General features: G+C 42.0%; 1 protein-coding gene across 2 annotated transcripts in view; it reads right to left on the reverse strand.

The window, feature by feature from the left end:
• ascc3 (activating signal cointegrator 1 complex subunit 3) overlaps window positions 1–12,706 on the reverse strand; it is an 854,735-nt gene that overhangs the window by 592,266 nt on the left and 249,763 nt on the right. For both annotated transcript variants that reach the window (XM_051925342.1, XM_051925343.1), the window contains exon 11: window positions 10,328–10,492. In XM_051925342.1, the coding sequence (XP_051781302.1) occupies window positions 10,328–10,492 (165 nt within the window). The remainder of the gene's footprint in view (window positions 1–10,327; window positions 10,493–12,706) is intronic.

The following is a 12,706-nucleotide window of genomic DNA, read 5'->3' on the forward strand; positions in this document are numbered from 1 at the left end:
TTCGCGGGGATTTCGATAGATAGATAGATAGATAGATAGATAGATAGATAGATAGATAGATAGATAGATAGAGAGATAGATAGATAGATAGATAGATAGATAGATAGATAGATAGATGTATATAGAGATATAGATACAGTAATCCCTCCTCCATCGCGGGGGTTGCGTTCCAGAGCCACCCGCGAAATAAGAAAATCCACGAAGTAGAAACCATATGTTTATATGGTTATTTTTATATTGTCATGCTTGGGTCACAGATTTGCGCAGAAACACAGGAGGTTGTAGAGAGACAGGAACGTTACTCAAACACTGCAAACAAACATTTGTCTCTTTTTCAAAAGTTTAAACTGTGCTCCATGACAAGACAGAGATGACAGTTCAGTCTCACAATTAAAAGAATGCAAACATATGTTCCTCTTCAAAGGAGCAAACAAATCAATAGGGCTGTTTGCTTTTAAGTATGCGAAGCACCGCGGCACAAAGCTGTTGAAGGTGGCAGCTCACACCCCCTCCGTCAGGAGCAGAGAGAGAGACAGAGAGAGAGAGAGAGAGACAGATAAAAAAAAATCAATACGTGCCCTTCGTGGTTTTAAGTATGGGAAGCACCGTGCTGCATGTCGCTTCACGAAGCAGCTGCACAGAAGGGGGCCAACGTGAAGATAATCTTTCAGCATTTTTAGACGAGCGTCCGTATCGTCTAGGTGTGCGAACAGCCCCCCTGCTCAATCCCCCTACGTCAGGATCAGAAAAAGTCAGCGCAAGAGAGAGAGAGAGAGAAAAGTAAGCTGGGTAGCTTCTCAGCCATCTGCCAATAGCGTCCCTTGTATGAAATCAACTGGGCAAACCAACTGAGGAAGCATGTACCAGAAATTAAAAGACCCATTGTCCGCAGAAATCCACGAACCAGCAAAAAATCCGCGATATATATTTAAATATGCTTACATATAAAATCCGCGATAGAGTGAAGCCACGAAAGGCGAAGCGCGATATAGCGAGGGATAACTGTATATATAGATATATATATAAATATATATATATATATATATATATATATAGATATATATATATATAGATATATATGTAAGCTTATAAGTACTGCCTTACTTCTCTTTAAGAAAGGAAGATGTAATGATACTTGATTTAAACGATTCCATGTCTTGGTGGGTTTGCGTAGCTTATTGTCAATATCTTTACACCTGTTTTTAAGACTTATTGAGGGAAACAGGCTTTCACGAAAAAAGTTAGGGCTTTGCTACAGGATACACCCTCCACAAGTTAAGGAAGTAAAAATAAAAGTGTATATTTCTGTTTTATTTAAACCTTTTAAGTTCGTATGCATAGCCCCATTTGGCTGTTTTAGTTTATTTTTTCTTTCTTCAGTAATATTTAATCTCCTTAAAGAAAAGCAACATATGCATTTTACTTTTTTTGTATCTCTTTAGTAATATTTTAGTGTAAAAGGATAACCAGTATTTAAACCTTTTATGTTACTTTATAAAGTTATTTTACACAATGTTGAAAAATTAATAAGAAAGCTACATATTTTGGCAGCTGCTGCTTTCATTTTCAATGAAATGAAAAAAGCTCTCCAAGAGAAAACCTCAATGAAGAAGAAACAGTTTGCACTATCTAAAAAGGAGAAACCCTCATTTATAAAGGTTTGCTGCAGATGACTTAACTGAAAATAAATGAATACTTCCTATGTGTATACAGTGGAACCCCGGTTTACAAGCAGCTCGGTATACGAGTAATTCGGTTTACGAGCCGCGATCCGAGCAAAATTTCTGCCCGGTGTACGAGGCTTGCCCGTTTTACGAGCCGAGCTCCGAAACGTCACTGCTAGTTTCCGCTTCGCCTTTCTTACCCGGAAACCTCTACCCCTTCTACCCAGAGCCATATCATACATATTGGGCATTAACCATGTCTTCAAAGAAGGTAGGAAGTGGAAAGGACAGCAACAAGAAGAAAAGGATGCTGTCAGTCGAGTTGAAGCAGATAATTATAGAAAAGCATGAGAGAGGTGTGCGTGTGATGGAACTTGCCAAAATTTACGACCGCAGTACGTCCACGATATGCACAATACTAAAGCAAAAGGAGACCATAAAGAGTGTAAAAGTAGCAAAAGGCATGACCGTAATTACACAGCAAAGGTCGGCTATCCACGAACAAATGGAAAACCTGCTGTTATTGTGGATAAAAGAGAAAGAGTTGGCAGGAGATATACTTACTGAAACAGTCATAAGCGAGAAAGCTCGCATCATTTACAATGACCTGAAGCAGAAAGAACCATCCACATCTACGGATGTAGTAGAACCAGAATTCAAGGCTAGTCATGGATGGTTCGACAGATTTAAGAAGCGATCAGGCATTCACTCTGTCGTAAGACATGGCGAGGCAGCAAGTGCAGACCAGAAGGCAGCTGGCGAGTTCATCACACGTTTCGCGCAGCTCATCGAGGCAGAATGTTACATCCCCCAGCAAGTTTTTAATTGCGACGAGACAGGGCTTTTTTGGAAGAAAATGCCCCGCAGGACGTACATCACAGCAGAGGAGACGAAGATGCCAGGACATAAGCCGATGAAGGACCGCCTCACCCTTGCATTGTGTGCAAATGCTAGCGGTGACTTTAAAGTGAAGCCACTGCTAGTCTATCATTCAGAGAATCCTCGAGCCTTTAAGACTCACAGGATTCTTAAAGAAAAACTGCAAGTGATGTGGCGCGCCAATCCAAAGGCATGGGTTACGTGGCAGTTCTTCATCGACTGGGTAAATCTCTGCTTTGGACCTGCGGTGAAGAAGTATCTTCAAGAAAACAAACTGCCTCTGCAAGCGTTACTCGTCCTCGACAATGCTCCAGCCCACCCGCCCGGTCTCCAAGACAACATCCGGGAAGAATATCAATTCATAAAAGTCCTCTACCTCCCACCCAACATGACTTCAATCCTGCAACCGATGGATCAGCAGGTCATTTCCAATTTCAAAAAGCTCTACACGAAGCATCTGTTCAAACGATGCTTCGATGTGACAGAAAATACGGAGCTAACACTCCGAGAGTTTTGGAAAGAACATTTCAACATCGTGCAATGCCTACACATGATTGACCTGGCGTGGAAAGAAGTGACCAGAAGAACACTGAATTCTGCATGGAAGAAGTTATGGCCTGATGCGGTTGCAGCGAGGGGCTTTGAAGGATTTGGTCTTGATACCGAGACCGAGACCAACGTAGATCCAGTGCATGAAATCGTGTCCCTCGGCAAGTCGATGGGTCTGCAGATTGACGAGGGTGATATCAACGAGCTTGTCGAGGAACATGAGGAGGAACTCTCAACACAGGAGTTGCTTGAGCTGCAGGACATGCAACGTACAGAGGCTCTGCAAGAGATCAGCGGTAGTGAGGAGGAAGTCGAGACTGAGAAAATTTCGACAAGTGAAATTAAAGAAGTGCTGGGAATGTGGGAGAAGGTTACAAGTTTCATTGAAAAGAAACATCCAGAAAAAGTTGCAACTAGTCGTTCTGCAGCAAATTATGATGACACCTGCTTGGCTCACTTCCGTAAGCTTTTAAAAAACAGGCAAAAGCAAACGTCGTTGCATAGGTATCTTTGTACTAAAACTGAAACTGCTATAAGTGAAGGTGCTGAAAGTGCAGCCAAAAAGGCAAAAACAGATGATTAGCATAAAAAAAAAATCATACGTACGTAATGTTAAGTGTTAGGCTAAGTTTAAAGTTAAGAAAGTTTATTTTTTTACAATTCATGTACGTACGTACAGTTAAGAAAGTTCAATTTTAGTTTTTTTTGATGTGAAGGTGCCGAAAATGCAGCCAGTCCTCCCTCCCTCCCTCCTCCCTCCCTCCTTCCTCAGCAACTCTCCGTTATCTGCCGCCAAGGTAAGATTACATTTTCTTAAGTTGGTTTATCTTTTATTTAACTATATTTACTAATACAGTATTTTGATGTTTGTTTCTTATTTAAAAACATGTTTTTTTTCCATTATTTATGATATTTTGGGGACTTTTTGGGAGGGCTGGAACGGATTAATCTCATTTCCATTATTTTAAATGGGGGAAAATTTGTTCGGTTTACGAGCAGATCGGGTTACGACCTCGGTTCTGGAACAGATTAAACTCGTAACCCGGGGTTCCACTGTACAGTAATCCCTCACCTATCGCGGGGGTTACATTCCAGAGCCCCCCGCGATAGGTGAAAATCCGCGAAGTAGCGACCTATATTTATTTTATTATTTATAAATATTTTAAGTCTTTATAAACCCTTCCCACACTCTTATAAACCTTTCTCACTCTCTTGTTAACCTTTCCCACGCTCTTATAAACACTTCCTATGTTCTTAAACACTTTCTACATTCTTAAACACCTCAGACCAACACTGCACACTGCCTGCACGCAGCGATCAGACGTCAATGTGTCTGCACTCGCTTTGTGAAGGGGAGCAGCTGAACTCACGCTGAGCAGAAATGGACTTTGTGCTGCTTCTGCCAAAATGCCTGCTTGTCGCTCTGCAGGAGGAGTTTGTGTGTGTGTGTGTGTGTGTGTGTGTGTGTGGGTGTGTGAGAGCTGAACGCACCTTCGCTCAAACCCCCCCTCCCCGGAAGCGCAGTACACTCCTGCCACTTCGCATTGTCAAGGGGGTGGGGAGCTGAATGAACGCTAAGGAGAAGTGGACTTTGTGCTGGCTTTGTGCTGCTTGTCGCTCTGCGTGTCAATAATTTAAAAGCCTGTATATCACCAATTTTCCTGTCTCACTGTCTTGTCTTGCGTGAAGTTAAAATGTTTTATAATAGTGAGATGTTACTCATATCCTTAGCCCAACATCCACATATCATATGTGTTAACAAAGTGTGTTTTATAAGTTTACATGTGTTTAAAGCATGTGGGATGGGTATTTTAAGGCTTAAACTATAAAAATGTTTATTTATATGGTCTTTCTATATCGCGGATTTTCTCCTGTTGCTGATGGGTCTGGAACATAACTTCCGCGATAGGCGGGCAATCACTTGTATTTAAAAACCCGCGAAGTGGTGAATCCGCGAAAAGTGAACCGCGAAGTAGCGAGGGATTACTGTAATACATATTTATCTATTTTACTTATGCCTTTATTCCAGCAACTTGCAACATCTGAGGTACAATTTGTTACATTACTTTTGTTTCTTGCAGCACAGGCAGGTGAAGTGACTTCCTCAGGGTCACACAGTGGTGTCAGTACCAGGATTTGAACTGACAAGCTCCGGGTTTGCTGAAATATTACTGAAGAAAGAAAAAAGACGAAAACGGGCAAATGGGGCTATGCATACAAATGTCCATCCATCCATTATCCAACCCGCTATATCCTAAATACAGGAGCAAATGCCTGCCAACACAGGGCACAAGGCAGGAAACAAACCCCGGGCAAGGTGCCAGCCCACCGCAGGGCACACACACCCACACACCAGGGACAATTTACAATCGCCAATGCACCTAACCTGCATGTCTTTGGACTGTGGGAGGAAACCGGAGTACCCGGAGGAAACCCAGACAGACACGGGGAGAACATTCAAACTCCACGCAGGGAAGCGAACCCGGGTCTCCTAACTGGCACCTTTCACTGCGCCACCATGCCGCCCGCATACAGACTGAAAAGGTTTAAATAAAACAGAAATATATACCTTTATTTTTACTTCCTTAACTTGTGGAGGGTGTATCCTGTAGCAAAGCCCTAAGTTTTTAATGAAAGCCCCTTTCAGTCAATAAGCCTTAAAAACAGGTGTACAGCTAAACTTGCAGCACCACTATTCAATTACACTCGCCTAACGCCTGTCCTAAGGGGACATACTGTGGGATCTAGGCATCAGTCAAAGCACCAATCACAGGCCCAATTAGAAAGCGGGAAGCTGTGATTTGTCGTCTCCCTCCCATGTAACAATCACAGCCCGTGTTACAACGCACTATGTATGTATGTATGTATATATGTATATGTGTGTGTTTATGTATGTATGTATATGTATGTGTATATATATATATGTTCATATGTGTATATATATATATGTATATATATGTGGATGTGTATATGTATATATATGTATATATATGTATATGTAGATATGTGTATATATGTATATGTATATATATGTTTACATAACCTCTTTAACACACTACTTCTCCGCTGCGAAGCGCAGGTATTTTGCTAGTACTGTATAAAAGGTAAAGCCCTCACTGACTCACTCATCACTAATTCTCCAACTTCCCGTGTAGGTAGAATGCTGAAATTTGGCAGGCTCATTCCTTACAGCTTACTTACAAAAGTTAAGCAGGTTTCATTTCGTAATTCTGCGCCTAACGGTCATAACGGTTGACAACGTCCGCCATGTTAAACTTTCTTATTTATGGCCCCATCTTCACGAAATTTGGTAGGCAGCTTCCCTGCGCTAACCGAAACCGATGTACGTACTTATTTCTGTGGTATGACGCCACTGTCGGCCGCCATATTGAACTTTCCAACGGTCTTTGTTACTTATGGGCCCATCTTCAAGAAATTTGGTACACGGGTTCCCAACGCTAACTGAATCCTACTTACGTACATATATACGTCCATAGCCTGCAGCTCGGTCGCCGTGTGAGGCGGCGTTGGGTCCCCCATCCCCACGCCTCCCACGTAGTTGGCTGCCTGCCTATATAAGGCCGTCCGTCGCTCCGGTCTCTTCATTCCTTTCCTTGCTTCGCCACGGTATTCACGTCTCCCTGCTGATAACTGCAGCCTTTTTATTTAATCCACGGCTTCTCTGCTGTTTTATTGTTCGTTTATTACGATTATAGTTATTGTGTAGGTATTTTAGACTTACATTGTTCAAGATTTCCTTTATCGTTCCAACTGTACCCCCATTAACATGTCTATCGAGGTGATCACCATCGATCAAAGAACTGTCACTTACTGAGTGGTTTCCATGCCCGGAGATGGCGACTGTCTTTTCCATTCTCTGTGTTACATGTTGCACGGCCATATCAGGCTCACTCTTGATATCCGGAGGAACATTGTGTCTTATGTATTGAATGACTGGGACAGGTTCAAGGTGTGTACTGATGATGGTACAAGGATAATTATACTACACAAGAGCACTATAAGAGTGAAATGCTTAAGCCCTTCACCTATGGTTCTGCATGTTAGTTGATGACTGCCGCTGAATTGTTCGGTTGTTGCTTTCAAGTGTACCGAAATGGTCAAATATTTTATACCTTTGGACAACCGCCAATGCCTCTTAAACATCTTAGATTCACAGGTGACGATCTGAGTAGTGGTCACTTTGATGTTTATGAATGTATAAACTCCAAAAGCTGGATGCGAAGTTATCGATGAAACCCATTTCAATTCAAACGCCTCCAATTTCCAGTAAGGCTCTGCTTCACAATGACAATTAATAAGTCTCAGGGACAGACCCTACAAAAGGTTGCCATTGATTTGAGGCAAGATTGCTTTTCACATGTCCAACTATACGTTGCATACTCAAGAGTAAACTCAGTGCACAGCTTGGTCATATTGAACTGACAACGTGGTATACAAAGAGATCCTTAACAAATAATTATTGGTATATTTTCCCTCAGTTTAAAAAGGTTTACTTTTCTTCTTAATAAAAATTTTAAGGCAGTACTTCACCACTGCGGAGCGTGGGTATTTTGCTAGTCATTAAATATAACACTAGTTACAATGAAATGTTAAAATCTTGGTATTACAACAGTAGGAATGTGACCCATTTCATTTGTTTCAATTGAAGTGAAGAGTGTTGAGCATCTTTGTCTTTGAGTTCAAGATGGTACTGCCTCCCACTGCAGGTACACTAAGCACTGCAATAAAACACTGTAATGGCACCCAACAAATATAGTCTCTAAGTGGCCAATGGAAAGACTGTGCAGGACAGTTTGGATAAATGAAACATCAGGATTCCACCAAATGTTAGATTCCACCAATCTAACATTTTTCAACATTGCCACCAACAAGGACACTGATCTAATGTGAGGGATTCATTTGAACCATCATGAGTGTGATCATGAGAGCACAGGTTCTCAGCTGCTGCTTCAGCTGTGAATATTCTGACAGTCAAATGACTGTCTTCATCACACACCGGGCTGATTTTGAGTGTGCCATTTTCTGTAGGGATGTAATAGTGGTTTTCTCGTTTTCCCAAGTACTCCTTTGACCATGGAGAATTGCATTTTCTGTTCAGTAACATGAGATAGGATATCATCATTTAATATGAAAAAAGTTTGACACTTTTAATATCTTAGTGATTGAAAACTCAATAATTACCGTTATTGACACATTGTGCATTCAGCCTATGTTTAGGATGGAAAATAACCATGAAAGATTTGCATAAGAAAAGCAAGGTTTGTGTTTAGAGAAAGAAAGGACAATGTAGACTAAATGAATAATATTTTTAAAATTATCTTCACATTTCCACATGTCATTAGGGTGCTCTGAAAATTAAATTCAAAATTATTTTTTGGATTTGAGAGGTTTGCTGTTCAAACCCTGATAAAGTTACTTTTAAGTTTATTGCTTTTTCAGAAAACCTAAAAATTTATCTGAATAAGGAAAAAAAAGAAGTCTATGTTGGTTACAAATATGTGTTTCTAAGGCCTAAACATAGCTAAGCCAAAAACTCAAATTAAATTTTGGTCAGTTTTAAGGGGCTGTTTTGACCATGCAGTGTCATCTGGACCAAATATTTTAATTTCATCACATACTATACCAATTAATGTCCCAGCGTGCAAAGTCTGAGTCTGCTTGGTGGTTTAGTTCTTGAGCCTGTGGACTTGTGAAAATTGATGAAAAAATGAGGCGGAATAAAATCGTCACCCCCCCGGTAAACTGGCGGTATCTTGGAAAGTATTTATCTTACATCAAACAATTTTACAGGGTGTCTCCTGACTGACATGGGTAAACCTGATACTTTTTCCAGAAGTTTTTGAGTCCAAGGTTTGTGGGCCATTGGTTGATTTGACATGGAACGACCCCACTGATGATGTCAATGGAGCTGCACCTGAACATTTCCCCGTCAGCAACACTCAGCACGTCCTGGAGAATAGCCACTGATTAATCTGTCCAACGCACAACTTCATACATGACTGAACCTTTAGGCCTTATTATTTTTTTATACCTGGGCATAAGAAAGATGGTGACATGGTTAGATTTACCAAACAAAGGCAACAACTTTGCCTTATAAAGATCTTTAAATGGAGTATAGCAATGGTCAAGTGCCCTGTCCCCTTTTGTAGAAAATGTAATGTGTTGATAAAAGTTTGGCATCACCAGTTTTGAGGTCAGTGTCCAGCTTATCATTCTAGTGGAGATTACGTGTTTCATATAGTCCCATCTGTCTGTGTCCATTTGAGGTGGAATATACAGTACATAGCCAAAAGTAATTTCCCAAGGGAGATAAAATGGTCTACACATTCAATCACCAAGAGCTTTACATCAAGCAAGCAGTAGCATAATAAGATCGTTACATTCCTGCTGTTACACCAGTATTTGTTGACCATTAGACACACACCTCCAACTTCTGATTTGCTGGACTACTCTGTTCTGACCATACAGTAAATGGAGAGTGATTTAACACGTCGAATATCATGGACCAGTACTGTCACAGTCAGCCACGTTATAGTCCAAATTTTTTGCTCTGATTTCATCCAGTTTGTTCTTTAGTGATTGAAAATTGGCTGTTAGGACACTGGGCAGCAGTGGTCAGTGTGTTCTGGTCCTCAGCCAGTCACACACTCCAGCATGTTTTCATCAATGCTTCTTTTGGGAGTGTCTGCTGATGTCACCATTTTTTTGAAGGATGTCACTCAGCCAAGCAGATTCAGCTATAGTTGGTGAGTGACCCACTATCCTATGTTTATGAATGTAATCATAGCAAATGCAACCCAAGGTAATACAAGAAAAAAAAAAAAGTTGGTAAAATAACATTTGACATTATGGAAGCACACAGTTTGATCATATTTGGTACAGCAGAGACCATACTCAGTGGCATCACCTTGAAACTAAAACAGTATTTTAGTTAAAAAAAAAAAAACATGCATTTTAGACATTGTGAGCATACCTGATGTGAAATATGCAACATGAGTAACTGGCTGAAGTGTATCTTTAACATTTAAAAGAAAAGAAAAAACTACAAAGAGTCTCTAAAATGCTAAACAAAGATAAGAGTTACATGGGTGAGCAAAAGGAACTAAAACATAAGGACTACACTAATTTTCCCTGCACCACTAAACCAGCCTATACTTCATGTGTGGCTCTTAATAATCTAATAGGTGACTCAAATTTACCAATGATCAGCTTACCTGACGAAGTGTTCTTGCCACTAAACTTTCCAGCACTGGCCCTCTGTCTTCATGAAGTAAATGGACTTCATCTAATATAAGAAGCCGGACAATTTGGGAAAGAGCAATATCACCAACACTTTTTCTGGTAACCACATCCCATTTCTCAGGTGTTGTGACCAACATCTAATCAAAAATAAAAGAATTAAAAGAATTATTACATACAGTACAAATTAAAATAAATTATGTAAAACAGTATTCAAGCTAACTACCATCCAAATTTTTCAAATAGCTATCAAGTCTACAGCTTTGTGGGTAGTATTAAGAACAATTACTTTACAAGTACAATAATAGTGTATTATTATTTAAACTAGAATATTTGGAGGAAGCTCACTTTTCCTGGTCCAGAGGTAGGCCTACACCCCTAACAGTGTATATATAAAGTTGAAGGGTAAAATAAGATAACAAAACAATAGGAAAAATAAATGCAAGATAGAATGTTGTGAGGTTGTGAAAAGTACAATTCACACCCTAAACTCAAGCACAAGATTTCCATTGCTTAACATTTCCATTACATTACCTTTCTTAGTGAAGTAAAAGATGGATGTACATCTTTGTTAAAATTTCAATCAATAACTGGTGAGCTCACTTATTTTGATACTAGGTTTCAAAGTGTTGTAATATCTCATGGCTGCATGATGCAGAAGACACAGGCCAGACTTGGATGGCATATTAATACACAGTCACATCCGTACCAAAAAAGTGAATTTGCAGTCAGTCTAAACTGTGTGGTTTGAGATGTCTGAGGAAACTGGAGTGCCAAGAGAAAATCAATGCGGATGAGAGGAAAACAATAAGGTTTTTGGAGCTATGAATATACAGTGTGATGGATGGCCGGCTAAATATTCCGGCCCACACCTCCAGGCCGCCAGGTGGAGCCCTCCCAACAGCATGGAGGTTCCCCGAATTCCAGCAGGGCCTTATGGACCTTGTAGTTTGTATACACATCCCTGCTGGATACCTTGGGGACCACCAGGAGTCGCTGTAGGGAGGCTGTCGGACTCTTACGTGCCCTATAACCCGGAAGTGCGTCATGACCACATGACAAGAAGAAACAACGTGCTCCGGGTTGAAGAAACGGACTTTTACCCTGACCCAGAAGTAATGAGAACTTGTGGATTGTGGGACAGGAACACTTCCGGATCGGGGAATATAAAAGGACGATGGGAAAGCCCAGACGTTGAGCTGAGCTGGGTGGAAGGGTGGCAACGCGTCTGGGAGTGTGGAGGATTGTATTAATTGATTATTGGTAATTTATGAGTATTCTGGGGTGAAGGGTGCTTTGTGCACATTATTATTATAATAAATTCAATATTTGGACTTTTATCCCCTCCTTTAACTGCCACCTTATCGTGGTGGAGGGGTTTGCGTGTCCCAATGATCCTAGGAGCTCTGTTGTCCGGGGCTTTATGCCCCTGGTAGGGTCACCCAAGGCAAACTGGTCCTAGGTGAGGGATGAGACAAAGAGCAGTTCAAACCTCCTGTGATGAATGAAAACTTTGGATGGCGTTTTCCCTTGCCCGGATGCGGGTCACCCCTCTGGAGCCAGGCCTGGAGGCAGGGCTCGATGGCGAGCCCCTGGTGGCCGGGCCTGCACCCATGGGGCTCGGCCGGGCACAGCCCCAAGAGGCAACATGGGTCCTCTTTCCCTTGGGCTCACCACCTATGAGAGGGGCCAAGGAGGTCGGGTGCAGTGTGAGTTGGGTGGTGGCCGAAGGCGGGGACCTTGGCAGTCCGATCCTCGGCTACAGAAGCTGGCTCTTGGGACGTGGAATGTCACCTCTCTGAAGGGGAAGGAGCCTGAGCTAGTGTGCAAGGTTGAGAGGTTCCGGCTAGATATAGTCGGACTCACCTCGACGCACAGCTTGGACTCTGGAACCAATCTCCTTGAGAGGGGCTGGACTCTCTACCACTCTGGAGTTGCCCTCGTTGAGAGGCGCCGAGCGGGTGTGGGTATACTTATTGCCCCCCGACTTGGAGCCTGTTCATTGGGGTTTACCCCGGTAGACGAGAGGGTAGCCTCCCTCCGCCTTCGGGTGGGAGGATGGGTCCTAACTGTTGTTTGTTCGTATGCACCGAACAGCAGTTCGGAGTACCCACCCTTTTTGGAGTCCCTGGAGGGGATGCTAGAGGGCATACCTTCTGGAGACTCCCTCGTTCTGCTGAGAGACTTCAATGCTCACGTGGGCAATGACAGTGAGACCTGGAAGGGCATGATTGGGAGGAATGGCCCCCGCGATCTGAACCCGAGCGGTGTTTTGTTATTGGACTTCTGTGCTCGTCACAGATTGTCCATAACGAACACCATGTTCAAGCATAGGGTTGTTCATATGTGCACTT

Source organism: Erpetoichthys calabaricus, chromosome 3 (assembly GCF_900747795.2).
Source record: "Erpetoichthys calabaricus chromosome 3, fErpCal1.3, whole genome shotgun sequence".
NCBI classification, from domain to species: Eukaryota; Metazoa; Chordata; class Cladistia; order Polypteriformes; family Polypteridae; genus Erpetoichthys; species Erpetoichthys calabaricus.